This window comes from Oncorhynchus tshawytscha, linkage group LG02 (assembly GCF_018296145.1).
Source record: "Oncorhynchus tshawytscha isolate Ot180627B linkage group LG02, Otsh_v2.0, whole genome shotgun sequence".
Taxonomy (NCBI): Eukaryota; Metazoa; Chordata; class Actinopteri; order Salmoniformes; family Salmonidae; genus Oncorhynchus; species Oncorhynchus tshawytscha.
In genome coordinates this window covers 71,021,960-71,039,753 of record NC_056430.1, presented here as the reverse complement: position 1 = coordinate 71,039,753, position 17,794 = coordinate 71,021,960, and the positions used below count along the sequence as shown (strand labels likewise).

The following is a 17,794-nucleotide window of genomic DNA, read 5'->3' as shown; positions in this document are numbered from 1 at the left end:
TGCACGACCACTTCCCGAAAGTGCGCTGTGTGTCTCTTCCTGCTATTGTCAATGACTCGGAGGGGGCTGGGAGGGGGCTAGGGTGAGGGGGAGTTGTGGCTTGTTGAACAGGAGGCGATATTGCAATATTAATACCGTTTGGAACTTGTTTCCGGGTTCTTGCACCGTTTCCCTGAAGTCCTTTATGAATTAGTTAGGAATAAACAGCAGTAGGGGTGTTGGACTGGACTGGGACATTGTGTGGGCTCAGCATGCTGGTCTTGCTATCTCTACATACATACTGCTTGAGATTTGACGTTGTCCTCGTGTGCGGTGTTACTCTGGAATAGACTTCTGGTGTGACATGATTCAAGGCAGTTTGATTTAAACCCGATCAGAGGAAAGAAATCCAACTCTTTACAACGTCCAATGAAATACTTACCATGTTGCTGCATTATAGACGAGCACTCACCTCTCTCGTCTCTGCTTTACACCACTAAGAGTTGTGATGCTGGTTGAGTTTGACCGTGGACTAACCTTAACCGCAGAGCAGCAGCAGAGTCTATTGACGACGATTGACCTTGAACTATTTAACCAGCTGACCACACTGTGACCACTGTGTAACCGCAGTCGGGAACACAGCAGATGGGTAGCGTGTTTAAGGACGCTGCGGGCGACTCCTCCGACACACTGGTCTCGTTGTCTTCTGTCCCATTTTTTTCATTCTACCCCATTCCCCACAATGCCTTGGGGCGTCATATGCTCGAACAGGCTCCTCTGATTGGCCGCGGCTCACATGACCTTTCCAAGCCACTGGTTGTCTAGCGCCTCGACGTGCCCAGAGAGAGCGAGGGAAACATACAGTAACAAGGTGTCTGAAGCAACCTTTGTTTGGTCATGAGTAAATGTTGTAGAAAAGTGTAGAAAAGACAGTGAGTTTTCCCCCTTTTGGAAGGTCAGATTGTTCTGATAGCCACGTTCTCTGTCGTCCAGATCCTTGTGAGAATGAGAGCGGACTTGGCGAGTAATGGCTTCCTACCTTGTCTGATGGGGACGGTGGTCAGAGGGAGAAGGAAACACATCTGGAATACTTCACCCTCGCTCCCTCCCTGCCTTCCTCCCCCCTCCCTCTGTTCCTCCCCCTTTCTCTCTCTCCCTCCCCCTCTCTCTCTCTCTCCCTCCCTGCCTTCCTCCCCCCTCCCTCTGTTCCTCCCCCTTTCTCTCTCTTTACCTCCCCCTCTCTCTCTCTCTCCCTCCCTGCCTTCCTCCCCCTCCCTCTGTTCCTCCCCCTTTCTCTCTCTCCCCTCCCCCTCTCTCTCTCTCTCCCTCCCTGCCTTCCTCCCCCTCCCTCTGTTCCTCCCCCTTTCTCTCTCTCCCTCCCCCTCTCTCTCTCTCTCCCTCCCTGCCTTCCTCCCCCTCCCTCTGTTCCTCCCCCTTTCTCTCTCTTTACCTCCCCCTCTCTCTCTCTGCCTCCCTGCCTTCCTCCCCCTCCCTCTGTTCCTCCCCCTTTCTCTCTCTTTACCTCCCCCTCTCTCTCTCTCTCCCTCCCTGCCTTCCTCCCCCTCCCTCTGTTCCTCCCCCTTTCTCTCTCTCTACCTCCCCCTCCCTCTCTCTCTCTCCCTGCCTGCCTTCCTCCCCCTCCCTCTGTTCCTCCCCTTTCTCTCTCTCTTCCCTCCCCCCCTCTCTCTCACCCTCTCTCCCTCCCTGCCTTCCTCCCCCTCCCTCTGTTCCTCCCCATTTCTCTCCCTCCCCTCCCCCTCCCCTCCCCTCCCCCCTCTCTCCCTCCCTCCCTTCCACCCCCCTCCCTCTGTTCCTCCCCATTTCCCTGCCTTCCCTCCCCCTCTCTCTCTCCCCCCCGCCCTCTCTCTCGCTCCCTCCCTGCCATCCCCCTCCCTCTCTCTCTCTCTCTCTCTCTCTCTCTCTCTACCTCCTCCCTGCCTTCCTCCCCCTCCTTCTCCTTCTCATCCTCCCCCTCTCCCTCCCTCTCTTCCTCCCCCTCTCCCTCCCTGCCTGCCTTCCTCCCCCTCCCTCTCTTCCTCCCCCTCTCTCCCTCTCTCTCCTCCCCCCTCTCTCTCTTCCTCCCCCCCCTCCCTCCCTGCCTCCCCCTCCCTCTCTTCCTCCCCCTCTCTCCCTCCGTCCTGTGAACGAGCCAGTCCATTCGGTTAGGCCCGTATGCGCTTATGTCTTCTTGGAATATGATTTCCAGTGAAGTGAGTTAGATCAGAGAGCATGGAGAGGGGGAGGAAAATACAAAACACCTGTATAGTTCTCTCCTCCTCCCTAACCCTGATGGAAGGAGAGTAGGTGGAGAGTAGGTGCCTGGGAGGGCAGGGTGGGGCGAGGCCAAGGGTAGAGGCTCCGGAGGGAAAACAGAGCAAGAGGAGATGGAGAGAGACGGCGAGAGGGAGGGAGACTGACCCTTCTCAGTGCTGTTATCATAAATATAAGAAAATACTGGTAAAGAAAGGAGGGAGGAGGAACAGGGAGTATGCTGGCATGAGGGAGAGAAGATAGAGAGGGAAAGTATGAGTGAAGGGGTACAGAGAGAAGGGGAGATAGAGAGAGAAAGAGTGAAGGGGTAGAGAGAGAGAGAGAGAGAGAGGGAAAGTATGAGTGAAGGGGTACAGAGAGAGAGTGTGAGAGTGAGAGAGAGAGAAAGTATGAGTGAAGGGGTACAGAGAGAGAGAGAGAGAGAGCGAGAGAGTTCCTAACCTCCTGCCAAATGTATGACCATATTAGAGACACGTACTTCCCTCAGATTACACAGACCCACAAAGAATTCTAAAACAAATCCAATTTTGATAAACCCCCATTTCTACTGTCTGAAATACCACAGTGTGCCATCACAGCAGCAAGATTTGTGACCTGTTGCCACAAGAAAAGGGCAACAAGTGAAGAACAAACACCATTGTAAATACAACCAATATTTATGTTTATTTATTTTCCCTTTTGTACTTTAACTATTTGCACGTCATTACGAAACTGCATATAGACAATAATATGAAATGTCTCTATTTCTTTGAAACTTTTGTGAGTGTAATGTTTACTGTTCATTTTTGATTGTTTATGTCACTTTTGTTTATGATCTATTTCACTTGCTTTGTCAATGTAAACCTATGTTTCCCATGAAATAGATATGTTTCCCATGCCAATGAAGCCCTTTGAATTGAATTGAGTGAGACACCGGAACCAGACAGACAGAAGTGTTTGCTCACCCTGGAGGGATTCTCTCAGTGGAGGGAGTGGAGTGTGTGTGAGTGTGGCTGGGAGTGTATGTGTGTGTGTGTGTTGTGTATCCTCCCAGCCTTCCAGCTTCTCGTGGCCTCGCCAGTCTGCAGGTCCCTGCCTGTAGATGCCCCCTAGCCCTAACCCCCACTACCCCCTACCCTAAACACCCTCCCCTCTCCTCTTCTCCTCCGCTCCTCCTCTTCTTCTCTCCTTCTCTCAACACTGTCTGGGCCCTCCAGTGAAAAGCTGCTACAGTGATTGCTGACCTACTGCATGGCGTGCTCAAAGGGGCCCCCTCCCTTAGAAAGAAATACACAACTAAATGGAGGGGAAACATCTCTTTACAGCTATTCCCTCACTGATATCAGCAAAGCTGTGTGCGTTTCCAATGAGCAATCGACACGTCCACTCTAGTCTCTAACGTCTAGTCTTTCAGCCCATGTTCATCTCTGCTCTCTCGCCCTAAGATACACAGCCCAGCCCGCCTGGGAAGTCGTCCAAAAATAACCCGACTTGATTAAGTCTTCTCGTCTACAGTACCTGTAGAATAATGTATTGAAACAGGCACACGGCAGTCTGGGGTTTCCCTGATATCTCCTTTCATTTCTGTTGTCCATCCACTCTGCTTGACTTGAAGGACACAACTGTTAACAATGACAATGTGAAGGACATTATCATTGTCCATAATAGGCCGTGTCTAATGCAAGAGTTTATGTAATTGGCTCGTTAACTGTACTGGTTTAAACCTCATGACCCAGGGGTCTATATACTGCACCATTATGTCTTTCTTATGACCGCACACACACACACACACACACACACACACACACACACACACACACACACACACACACACACACACACACACACACACACACACACACACACACACACACACACAGCGCTCAGTAAGCAGCAGATAGCATATAATGACCTACAGGGGAGAACAAACAGACCAGGCCCATTACAGGGACCGAGATGCCCGAGTGTGGAGCCCTCTGACTGGGCTATAGGGAGAGACAGGGGGTCATGTAGATGGATGGATGCCCTTTCTGGTCAGCTCAAACAGAGTTCAACCGACTGGAGATGGAGAGGTCCAGCGGTCGGGAAAGGAAACGGACATCGGACAGACACATTACACACACACACAGAGAAAACACACACACACACACAGAAAACACACACACACACACAGAGAAAACACACACACACACACACAGAAAACACACACACACACTCATATATGAATGGAATTCACACACACTGAGACTCTTAGAAGAACACACAATCAGACAGACACACTTTTTGTCTCTCCCTCTCGGCTCTGTCTATTGTGCAGTGTGTGCCTACAGTGAATTTGTCCTCTGTAACCATCTGTCTCTAATGGTTCTAGTGGGTCAGAGAAACACTGTCCCGGTTCTGGCTGCTCCTATCATCTGTCTCTAATGGTTCTAGTGGGTCAGAGAAACACCGTCCCGGTTCTGGCTGCTCCTATCATCTGTCTCTAATGGTTCTAGTGGATCAGAGAAACACCGTCCCAGTCCTGGCTGCTCCTATCATCTGTCTCTAATGGTTCTAGTGGATCAGAGAAACACCGTCCCGGTTCTGGCTGCTCCTATCATCTGTCTCTAATGGTTCTAGTGGATCAGAGAAACACCGTCCCGGTTCTGGCTGCTCCTATCATCTGTCTCTAATGGTTCTAGTGGATCAGAGAAACACCGTCCCAGTCCTGGCTGCTCCTATCATCTGTCTCTAATGGTTCTAGTGGATCAGAGAAACACCGTCCCGGTTCTGGCTGCTCCTATCATCTGTCTCTAATGGTTCTAGTGGATCAGAGAAACACCGTCCCGGTTCTGGCTGCTCCTATCATCTGTCTCTAATGGTTCTAGTGAGTCAGAGAAACACCGTCCCGGTTCTGGCTGCTCCTATCATCTGTCTCTAATGGTTCTAGTGGGTCAGAGAAACACCGTCCCGGTTCTGGCTGCTCCTATCATCTGTCTCTAATGGTTCTAGTGGGTCAGAGAAACACCGTCCCGGGCCTGGCTGCTCCTATCATCTGTCTCTAATGGTTCTAGTGGATCAGAGAAACACCGTCCCGGTTCTGGCTGCTCCTATCATCTGTCTCTAATGGTTCTAGTGGGTCAGAGAAACACCGTCCCAGTCTGGCTGCTCCTATCATCTGTCTCTAATGGTTCTAGTGGGTCAGAGAAACACCGTCCCAGTCCTGGCTGCTCCTATCATCTGTCTCTAATGGTTCTAGTGAGTCAGAGAAACACCGTCCCGGTTCTGGCTGCTCCTATCATCTGTCTCTAATGGTTCTAGTGGGTCAGAGAAACACCGTCCCGGGCCTGGCTGCTCCTATCATCTGTCTCTAATGGTTCTAGTGGATCAGAGAAACACCGTCCCAGGCCTGGCTGCTCTATCGTCTGTCTCTAATGGTTCTAGTGGATCAGAGAAACACCGTCCCGGTTCTGGCTGCTCCTATCATCTGTCTCTAATGGTTCTAGTGGGTCAGAGAAACACCGTCCCAGTCCTGGCTGCTCCTATCATCTGTCTCTAATGGTTCTAGTGGGTCAGAGAAACACCGTCCCGGTCCTGGCTGCTCCTATCATCTGTCTCTAATGGTTCTAGTGGGTCAGAGAAACACCGTCCCAGTCCTGGCTGCTCCTATCATCTGTCTCTAATGGTTCTAGTGGGTCAGAGAAACACCGTCCCGGTCCTGGCTGCTCCTATCATCTGTCTCTAATGGTTCTAGTGGGTCAGAGAAACACCGTCCCAGTCCTGGCTGCTCCTATCCTCTAATGGTTCTAGTGGATCAGAGAAACACCGTCCCAGTCCTGGCTGCTCCTATCATCTGTCTCTAATGGTTCTAGTGGGTCAGAGAAACACCGTCCCAGTCCTGGCTGCTCCTATCATCTGTCTCTAATGGTTCTAGTGGGTCAGAGAAACACCGTCCCAGTCCTGGCTGCTCCTATCATCTGTCTCTAATGGTTCTAGTGGGTCAGAGAAACACCGTCCCAGTCCTGGCTGCTCCTATCATCTGTCTCTAATGGTTCTAGTGGGTCAGAGAAACACCGTCCCAGTCCTGGCTGCTCCTATCATCTTTCATGACTGTGGAAAGGTAATAAGTATGAAAGTGATTTGAGAGTCGAACCAACACAGAACACATTACTTACTGGCACAGTACACAGCTAGACAGAGCTAGTGCCCAAACCAAAGACCACCAGGCTTCACGTAGTCAGTTATCTCACAGTAAATCTCCCTTCATGCCAGCCAAGTTCTTTCTTTCTGTCTCGGTCTCTCTCTCTCTCTCTGACTCTTTTCTTTCCTTGTGATGTGTCTAGTCTGTCTTTTTCTGCTCGCTCGCTCTCTCTCTCTCTCTCTCTCTCTCTGACTCTTTTCTTTCCTTGTGATGTGTCTAGTCTGTCTTTTTCTGCTCTCTCTCTGACTCTTTTCTTTCCTTGTGATGTGTCTAGTCTGTCTTTTTCTGCTCGCCAGCCTCTCTCTCTCTCTCTCTCTCTCTCTCTCTGACTTTTCTTGTGATGTGTCTAGTCTGTCTTTTTCTGCTCGCTCGCTCTCTCTGACTCTCTTTCTTTTTCTTTCCTTGTGATGTGTCTAGTCTGTCTTTTTCTGCTCGTTAGCAGTCTCTCTCTCTGACTCTTTTCTTTCCTTGTGATGTGTCTAGTCTGTCTTTTTCTGCTCGCTTCTCTCTCTCTCTCTCTCTCTCTCTCTCTCTCTGTCTCTCTCTCTCTCTCTCTCTTCTCTCTTCTCTTTCTCTCAGACTGTCTTCTTTCCTTTCCGTTTGATGTGTGTAGTCAGTGGGTTAGCAGTCTGACTGAACCTTGCTGTTGCCACACTGTCTGTTTTTCAAACCTGGAATCCCCGAATGGACTGTTTGTTAGCTCTCCCCTTCTCTCTTCTCCCTCACTGTGTTTTCTCGTTGGTAAGCCGCATTTCCTGCATCAGGCCTTGTTTCAGAGCAAGTGTTGGTCAAACAGGCTCTTTGTTGGTGGCCAGTGGCTCAGTGCACCACAAAGTAGTCTGGCCTGGGACAAAGGCAACTGTGTGTGTGTGTGTGTGTGAGAGAGAGAGAGAGAGAGAGAGAGCGAGCAGGGCCGCGACCACCTGGGACACACCGCGTTGGGGTGAATACTGATGGAGAGAGGGCAGACACACACACACACACATGGGAAAGATAATGGCAGACTGGACCCCCCCATCCTCCTCCATCACCAGTCTCTTGTCCATGAATCCACAAATGACATGAACAGACTAGTAGTCACATTTACACGTTCTATCACAGCACTCTGAAGAGGTCTCCATATCCTCCCCGATCACTCCTACCAACACCCAGAAACACTTAGGAATATTGGCAGGGACCATTATTAGTATAATCACTTTTCAGGTGGAAGTCCAAAATGGCTGAGCTGACCTACAGTGTTCTCCTGGCTCTCTCTCTCCTCCTCCGATGCTTTGCTAATCCTATAACAACATTCCTCCATTACCTCAATGACCGATATCTGTGAGAGCCAGTTGGGACGGTCGGGAGGAGGAGAGAGAGACTTAGCAGGGGTTGGTCAAGAACAAAACAAAATGGTGGAAAAGTCAAGTCCTTGCAGGAACAGTAGAAAGTTGTCTTGGGGACGGAGAGTTGTTACCGTGGCGTTGTGAACTTGTTACCTCAGGGTTCAAGGTCATTGTTGATTGTAGCCAACGGCTGTTGTTTGTGTGTCGCTGTGTTTGAGTGGTAGGGGTTCAATTGGGGTGGAGGGGGTCTGGCTGATACTGACACTAGTGTAGGGGGTGAGGGGTTACGGGAGCGGAGGGTTGGGAGTAGGGGGTGTGGAGGTGCATATTGCATCAGAGGAACAATGAGAGGGTCTGGATCTGCGTGTACAAAGTGGCTGGAGGCTGCAGCACCTCCCTAGACTAGACTGTTTATAATCATCCCATCACTATTGCTTTGTCTAGCCCGGCCTTGTCTCCTTCTGTCTGACTGGCTGAGACAGTATTGGAATACATGTGATCCCGCCGAATGGGCCATATGGGCAATATCTTGCTGTTTAACATGTCCTTTCCCATTTGTCCTTGTGCTCCTTTGCATGGCTGCGGATCATATTCTCTGGTGATAGCAGTGCATTGTACAGAGGAAGACACTGTAATAGCCCTCTTCTGCTTTGTGTTGCGACGGGCTGCAATGTCCTTGGTAGGCTTGTTATCCTCTTTTTCTGTTATTCCTCTTTTCGTTCTTTCTTTCTCGCTCTCTCACGCTCCCTCTCTCCATCTCTTCTATTTGCTATCTCTCTTTCTCTCTCTGTTTTTTATCTTTTATTCTTTCTCTCCCCCACCCCCTCTCTCTCTCTCTCTCTCTCTCTCTCTCTCTCCTCCCCTCCCCCCTATCTCTGTAATCCTTCTCCCCAGCCTTGGTTTCAGCCCAGTCTCTCCTCTCCTGGTCCTATTTCAAAGGGACCTCGACTTAGTTTTAGCTTTAGAGCTTCTAGAATCTGGAGACCGCTCGCTGAAAGGGTTCTCTTCTTTTTCTTTCCATTGGAGGACTAGAGAAATTTCAGAAGATAATTCCCCCAAGCTCACATATTCCTTCCCTTTTTATAATCTTCAAGGCCATCAAATGCCCTGTCAGGACGTGTTTCTCTGCTTCCTCACACGCTGTCCTTCCCTTTGAGCCGGGATCATTAGAGAGGGATAGGCTGCGTGCCAAATGGCCCCCTATGGGCCCTGGTCAATACTATATAGGGAATAGAGTTCCATTTGAGAAGCACCCATAGTCTAGTCAAGGCCAATTTAGATATCTTCTTTTTGTTGTTGTGTGTCTGCCGGACAGGCGGGTGGGAATGGGTACGTCACATTGGTCCGGCTCGGTGCCAATCAATATGACGAGGGCATCAATTATCCACACTGTCCTGTGTTGTCGTCTCGTGAGCAGGGAGGTTTCAAACGTCATCTGGACCAGATGATTGCACAGCGAGAGATGTATTTTTCTGATGTATAGGCAAATGATTTAGGGGCCGGCCGCGTTGTGGCGCTCCGCTGTCCTTCACGACTGTCGTCTCAGGCAGCCATTACGAATGGCAACTTCACGCCTGGCACCTTCACACCGCGCTACCCCACGCGTGTGCCTCGATCCTCCTCCGACAGATAGACAGGTGAAGGCCTCAGAGGAAGAGAAGGTGGACACGCCACGTGAGCCGTTCTCCTCCTGCCTCGTCCTTTTCAACAACATCAGTTTCCCCACATAGGGAGACTGTAGGGTGGCACGTGTTGTCAGGAAAGGGTTGCAGAACCACCGTAAAATCCAAGCAGAACTGGACAACAAAGCTTGATTGTAAAGGAACGTTTTAAGAGTAATGTGGGTCTTTGGTTTTGTTCAGTAAAAAAACATGTTGGAAATACATAAGATGTAAATCAAATCAAATCAAATTTGACATAAAGTGTATAAGCTGCTATACCTCCACTACATCAATATAATGACCCCCCAAAAAACACAGTGCATTTTTATATGTGAGTATATGTGGAAAGGCAGAATGTGGGCAAATTGCCTTTTTATGATGGAAAAAATCCATAGGAGGTCAGAGCCCCTTGCAGGTGGCAGCAATTAACTGTAATTTTTGCGGATTGTAATGATCCATAATTTGCCAGCCCCCCAGATCTCTTTTCAGTGAAAAAAAAATGTTTCTGTGGAGCTGCCTTTGATTGGATGCACATTTCCCTGTTGCTTGCTGGCCTTTAAAGGCCCAACCCTTGATTTGAAAACAACAAAACGGCCCCACTCAGTTTGCTATAAAGTTGAGGGATGAATGGATCAATGGGTATAGCTATATCATTGACAAGGGCCGTACATATAAAAGAGTGACTCTTTAAGTGCGATTGTCATGAGAGGGCCAGGGTGGCAGGGAGGCCGACAGGGTGGCAGGGAGGCCGACACGTGAGAATCTGTTTTCATCGCATTCTTCTTCTCCTCCTTCAGGCTGCTCTAGCAGCAGGAGCCCAGCCTGCACAGTGTCCTCCTCACCCCTAGCCTCGACAGCCACAGTGGGGTACAGCAAGGCTGGGCTTCTGCCCCGTCCGCCATCTTAGCAACGGCTAATCTTTATAGCTGGCAGCACATTCATGTTTTTGGTTAAGTGTCTGCCTGCCTGCCTGACAGATAAAACAAAACAGAAAAAAGGGATAAGAAACAAAAGGAGAGAAGAAACGAAAGCAGAGATGAAAGAGAAGAGGCACATTTGAGGAGTGGTGTAGAGAATGTGCTACTTTGCATATCTCACTTCTCCTTTCTCTATTCTTCTTTTCTATACACCTGAGAGGATTTCAAATCAATCTGTAAACCATGAAACTATCCCAAATAGAATAATAATACATGAAATGCATTTTCATAGCACCACCCTCAAATCATTCCCTGGCTCCCTTTTTGTCACCGACAGTGTCACCAGCAAAGCACCCCCACACCATCACACCTCCTCCTCCATGCTTCACGGTGGGAACCACATGTGCGGAGATCATCCGTTCACCTACACAAAAATCAAACATTTAGACTCATCAGACCAAGGGATAGATTTCCACCGGTCTAATGTTCATTGCTTGTGTTTCTTGGCTAAAGCAAGTCTCTTCTTCTTATTGGTGTCCTTTAGTAGTGGTTTCTTTTCAGCAATTCTACCATGAAGACCTGATTCACACAGTCTCCTCTGAACAGTTGATGTTGAGATGTGTCTGTTACTTGAACTCTGTGCAGCAGTTATTTGGGCTGCAATTTCTGAGGCTGGTAACTGTAATGAACTTATCCTCTGTAGCAGAGGTAACTTTGGGTCTTCCTTTCCTGTGATGGTCCTCATGAGAGAGAGTTTCATCATAGCACTTGATAGTTTTTGCGACTGCACTTGAAGAACCTTTCTAAGTTCTTGAAATTTTCTGGATTCACTGACCTTCATGTCTTAAAGTAATGATGGACTGATGTTGCTCTTTGCTTATTTGAGCTGTTCTTGCCATAATATGGACTTGGTCTTTTATTAAATAGGGCTATCTTCTGTATACCACCCTACCTTGTCACAACACAACTGATTGTCTCAAACGCGTTAAGAATGAAAGAAATTCCACAAATGAACTTTTAACACGGCACCCCTGTTAATTGAAATGCATTTCAGGTGACTATCTCAGGAAGCTGCTTGCTTTGAAGAATCTCAAATATGAAATATATTTTCATTTGTTTAACACTTTTTTGGTGACTACATGATTCCATATGTGTTATTTCATAGTTTTGATGTCTTCACTATTATGCTACAATGTAGAAAATAGTACAAATAAATAAATATCTTGGACTGAGTAAGTGTGTCCAAACTTTTGACTGGTACTATATATATATATATATATATATATATATATACAGTGAAGGAAAAATGTATTTGATCCCCTGCTGATGTTGTATGTTTGCCCACTGACAAAGAAATGATCCGGCTATAATTGTAATGGTAGGTTTATTTGAACAGTGAGAGACAGAATAACAACACAAAAATCCAGAAAAACGCATGTCAAAAATGTTATAAATTGATTTGCATTTTAATGAGGGAAATAGGTATTTGACCCCTCTGCAAAACATGACTTAGTACTTGGTGGCAAAACCCTTTTTGGCAATCACAGAGGTCAGACGTTTCTTGTAGTTGGCCACCAGGTTTGTGCACACATCTCAGGAGGGATTTTGTCCCACTCCTCTTTGCAGATCTTCTCCAAGTCATTAAGGTTTGGCAACTCGAACCTTCAGCTCCCTCCACAGATTTTCTATGGGATTAAGGTCTGGAGACTGGCTAGGCAACTCCAGGACCTTAATGTGCTTCTTCTTGAGCCACTCCTTTGTTGCCTTGGCCGTGTATTTTGGGTCATTGTCATGCTGGAATACCCATCCACGACCCATTTTCAATGCCCTGGCTGAGGGAAGGAGGTTCTTACCCAAGATTTGACGGTACATGGCCCCGTCCATCATCCCTTTGATGCGGTGAAGTTGTCCTGTCCCCTTAGCAGAAAAACACCCCCAAAGCATAATATTTCCACCTCAATGCTTGACGGTGGGGATGGTGTTCTTGGGGTCATATGCAGCATTCCTCCTCCTCCAAACACGGCGAGTTGAATTGATGCCAAAGAGCTCCATTTTGGTCTCATCTGACCACAACACTTTCACCCAGTTGTCCTCTGAATCATTCAGCTGTTCATTGGCAAACTTCAGAAGGGCATGTATATGTGCTTTCTTGAGCAGAGGGACCTTGCGGGCGATGCAGGATTTCAGTCCTTCACAGAGTAGTGTGTTACCAATTGTTGATGACTATGGTCCCAGCTGCCTTGAGATCATTGACAAGATCCTCCCGTGTAGTTCTGGGCTGATTCCTCACCGTTCTCATGATCATTGCAACTCCACGAGGTGAGATCTTGCATGGAGCCCCAGCTGAGGGAGATTGACAGTTATTTTGTGTTTCTTCCATTTGCGAATAATCGCACCAACTGTTGTCACCTTCTCACCAAGCTGCTTGGCGATGGTCTTGTAGCCCATTCCAGCCTTGTGTAGGTCTACAATCTTGTCCCTGGCATCCTTGGAGAGCTCTTTGTTCTTGGCCATGGTGGAGAGTTTGGAATCTGATTGATTGCTTTGTGGACAGGTGTCTTATACAGGTAACAAACTGAGATTAGGAGCACTCCCTATAAGAGTGTGCTCCTAATCTCAGCCCGTTACCTGTATAAAAGACACCTGGGAGACAGAAATCTTTCTGATTGAGAGGGGGTCAAATACTTATTTCCCTCATTAAAATGCAAATAAATGTATAACATTTTTGACATGCGTTTTTCTGGATTTTTTTGTTGTTATCCTGTCTCTCACTGTTCAAATAAACCTACCATTAAAATTATAGACTGATCATTTCTTTGTCAGTGGGAAAACGTACAAAATCAGCAGGGGATCAAATACTTTTTTCCATCACTCTATATTTTTATAAAGTATTTAATTAACTTTTTTCCCCCTTACTAGCTCTGACTTTAGTTAGCTACTCTATTTAGGAACATGTATTTACTATGGCTGTGGTTGTCCCACTTATCTATCTTAAGATGAATGCACTAACTGTAAGTCGCTCTGGCTAATAGCATCTGCTAAATGACTAAAATGTGAAATGTAAATGTGTCAGCATTAGATACATGTTCTACTTTAGCCCCTCTAATTCTCTAAACGCATCTATGGTGGATGGTTGAGTGTGTTTAACGAGATTACAAACGCATTGTCAGGCAAATCTCAGGTCATCGTGCAAGGGCCATTGAAATTCAATTATTGTTTAAAATATTCCTAATTACCTCCTTGTCTGTGTAAATTGTATACACTGATTGAGATCTCGTTGCTGGTGTTGTTTAGATGGGCTGTGTAATTGAATGCATGTTTAAATCTCAGTGTATTAATTAAGCTGGTAAAAACTGAAGCTGAATTATTTATCAAATACAATGGATATCTTTGGTGTCGAACTGAAATATGAAGTATCACGGTCTAGCAATCCTAGAGGTCCTCAATCTCTTTCAGTCAAGTAACCCTTCTTCTTTCTCTCTCCTATTCACAGATAAGGATGAGCCCAGTAGTTACACGTGTACGACCTGCAAGCATCCGTTCAGCAGTGCCTGGTTCCTGCTCCAGCACGCCCAGAACACCCACGGCTTCCGCATCTATCTGGAGAGCGAGCCAGGCAGCCCCCTCACCCCCAGGGTAGCCGCCCCGCCTGGGATGGGGGGTGACTGCACCTCCCAGCCCCCCCTCCACGGTGTCCACCTGGCCGATGGGAGCCCCTTCAGTCTGCTGAGATTGCCTGGGTCCGGGTCTGGCCGGGAAGGGGCCACCTCTGTCCCCCACGAGGGGCGCTACCCCCGGACGCCTCCTCTGTTTAGTCCGCCTCCACGGCACCACCTGAGCCCAGAGAACCTGGCGCTGGCCACCCATCACCCGAGCACCTTCGACAGGGTGATGCGGCTCAACTCAGTGGTCCTGGACCCACCGCCCGCCATGGACTTCTCAAGGAGACTGCGGGAGCTGGCGGGTAACCCCACGGGGGCCTCCCCACCCCTGTCGCCCAACAAGCCCATACAACGGCTGCTGCAGCCCTTCCAGCCGGGCTCCAAGCCCCCCTTCTCAGCCACGCCTCCCCTCTCCACCTCCCAGTCACCCTCGTCCGGCTTCCGCTCCACCCCCAACCCGGCCCAGCCTACCACGCCGCTCAAGGCCAAGTCGTGCGAGTTCTGCGGGAAGACCTTCAAGTTCCAGAGCAACCTGATCGTGCACCGGCGCAGCCACACAGGAGAGAAGCCCTACAAATGCCACCTGTGCAACCACGCCTGCACCCAGGCCAGCAAGCTGAAGCGCCACATGAAGACGCACTCTCAGAAGAACTCCCTCAACACCAAGTCGGATGACGGCCTATCCACCTCCAGCTCACCCGACCCAGGCACCAGCGACCTGGTGGGCAGCGCTACCAGCGCCCTCAAGTCCGTGGTGGCCAAGTTCAAGAGTGAGAACAACGGCCTGCTTGAGAATGGTGAGGAGGAGGAAGAGGAAGAAGAGGAGGAGGAGGGAGATGAAGAGGAAGAGGGAGACGAGGAAGAAGAGGAGGAAGAGGAGGAAGAAGGAGAGGAGGCAGAGGAAGAGATGGAGACTGAGGAAGGTGAGAAGACCGATTATCATTTCAGCCTGCTGTTGGAAGGGGCCCGGCACCACCAGAACAGCCAGGCCCTCCACCCCCACTCCCATCCCCACCGACGGAGCACTCCCCGGGACGCCTGTGAAGAGGACTTGGCACTGGAGTCGGACCGGGCCGACAAGGTCTGTGGCACCACCCCAACAGCCAATGGCCTGGGTCCTCTCTCTAATGAGGCCCTGACCAGGAAGCTCCTGATGGGGAGCCCCGGGTCCCTCAGCACCATGACCAAGCGTATCAAGGTGGAGAAAGAACTGGATCCTCCCACGCCTACCATCCCCAACACAGATAACGTCTACTCCCAGTGGCTGGCCGGCTATGCCGCCTCCCGACAACTCAAGGACCCCTTACTCAGCTTTGGAGAGTACTCCACCAGACAATCGCCCTTCGCCACATCCTCCGAGCACTCCTCCGAGAACGGCAGCATGCGCTACTCCACGCCTCCCGAGGAGATGGACGGCGGCTGCGGGGCCTCGGGCCACAGCGGGACGGGGAGTGGGGCCAGCACCCCCACCTGTCAGGGAGCGGCGGGCGCCCCAGCTCAAGGATGGCAGCCGGCGGAGCGACACATGCGAGTACTGCGGCAAGATCTTCAAGAACTGCAGCAACCTGACAGTGCACCGGCGCAGCCACACGGGAGAGAGGCCCTACAAGTGTGACCTGTGCAGCTACGCCTGCGCCCAGAGTAGCAAGCTCACTCGCCACATGAAGACCCACGGCCAGATGGGCAAGGACGTTTATAAATGTGAAATCTGCCACATGCCTTTCAGTGTGTACAGCACTCTAGAGAAACACATGAAGAAGTGGCACAGTGATCAACCCATGCCAACCACCCTGGAAATTAAGACTGAGTAGGGGAGGGAGGGCAGCTCCCTGATTCGCTGAATCATGGCAAAAGCTGGGGAGACTGACAGGGTTAGACACCAGTCAAAAATCCTGTACCTTTGAAAAAGCTGATCCATATTTGGGGCAATACTATTGCATCGGACACAAACACTTTTGAGCCTTTCTATTGTGCAATAATTGACATGTTTTGTACCTTTGTAACTGGACGGCATGCTCAGTGTGTTTTGGCTACTTAGAGAAAATTGTCCTTCATTGGTTGGTTGGTTGTAATTGTGTTGCTGTTGGTTGGTACTTTTGATTTAAAAAAAAGAAAAAGATAAGAGGAAGAAAACCCCCATGCTGCATATACGTACTGTTTTACATATCTTGTACAGTTTGGTGTTGGAAACATGGTGGGCAGTGTGAATGGTCTAACCTGAACTACAAAAAGCAGGGTCAAATTTTGGCTGATCTTTTAAAAATATTTTCTGTCCGTTACTGGGTTAAAAATATCAATTGGTTTTGCCTAGGAAACTGTAGCCGCTTAGCAACATAACATTTTCTTTTAGAAGATATAGTGGTGGTCAATTTGAAATGAATAGTTATCGTTTGAAAAAGCAAAAAAATGTGCCTTGGAATATTTGACCTGCATTAGTTAATCCTCCTTTTTGCTATAAGCTCGGAGATTCAGCTACAAACGATAGCTAGCGGGCATGTGTTTAACGGGAGAAAAACAGGTTCTTGCATCAAGCGCCTGTACAATATGACATCGTCCTCCGTGACCCAGCGAAACACAAGGAACCAGTTGAAACAAAAAATATATATTTCTGGTAAATCATTTTATCTGCCTGACTCATTGTATAATATACTTCAGATGCTCATTCTGTTTACTGGCATGCTAGCTACATGCTATTTTGGGGATTATGTGGTGTTTATATAAAGGGTTTTATTTGTGTGTTGTTTGGTACCTTACATAGGGGTACTAAATGTAATATTGAGTTGTTATAATTCTGTAAACTTAAGCTCTTAATGTGTTGGAGTGTTTTGTTTTGAAATGAAAGGTTTTACAGTTTTTGTAAGTAGCACAAAACTATGTTGTTGTCCTTGTTGCTGGGATCTTCGGTGAGTCGGCCATGACAGTGTGTTGCTGTGGCGGCTGGGTACCTGAAGACTTGTTTTCTTAGTTCTGACATGTCAGGCTGATTTTGAAAAGGGGTGGGGTTGGGGGCACGGAATGACCAGATTTGGATCAATTCATCATTTGTAAATGCATTATAAGCTTTTAACAAGCTCTTTTTAACAAGCTTTAACAAGCTTTTTCCGCATGTCATATCAGATTTCCTAAAGCTGAAATGTTGCCTCTTAAACTAATTGATATTGGAAAGTCCAAAAAAAAAAAAAAAAATGTAAGAACAATTTTGAGAAGTGTATTCAGTGAAACACATCCCTCGCTTGTTTACATCATTTGAATCTTTCACATCGTTTTGTGCTCTTTGAGTTGACACGTTAGACCTCACCGCTGTTGTTTTGACTTTACAGACTTACATCAACCCCCTTTCATAATGTTGTTGGTAAAGCACTTGTCACTCTGCCTTGGATCCTGTATCTGTCTCTCTAATCGGAGGTACAGTCGGTTGAGTATAAAATAATAAGAACTGGGACTTTTCCCAGGATGAAATATGTGCACTGTTCAATTTTCCCAGTTTACAGGTGGACACTCAAGGAAATCGTTGCTCTAATGCAGACCGATTGATGTGGTGTCATTGCTTCATGCAGATAAAGTGAAACGAGAAACCGTCGCCAGCCATTTTGTTTCCCAGGGGCCTAGCAGTTTTGGGGCCTCTGGGTAATACAATAATATCAATGCAGGAACAGCCATACTCCCTCACTAGCTTCAGAAGAAAGAAAGAAACCTTGCTGCTCAAAAAGGGCAATATTTTTTTCCTACCACAAATTTTATAAAAATGAATAAATAAACTCTGTTTTTAATGTAACACTTCAATATCTTTAGGGAGACTTTATTTAAGATTGTTTTGATG

General features: G+C 48.2%; 1 protein-coding gene across 1 annotated transcript in view; it reads left to right on the top strand.

Annotated features, from left to right (window-relative positions):
• Nucleotides 1-15,837, top strand: part of LOC112263650 (B-cell lymphoma/leukemia 11A) — a 45,367-nt gene extending 29,530 nt beyond the window's left edge. The window contains 2 exon segments of the mRNA XM_042303904.1: nt 13,806-15,459; nt 15,461-15,837. Of these exon segments, the coding sequence (XP_042159838.1) occupies nt 13,806-15,459; nt 15,461-15,785 (1,979 nt within the window). The 3' untranslated portion in view covers nt 15,786-15,837.
• The last annotated feature ends 1,957 nt before the right edge of the window (nt 15,838-17,794 follow it).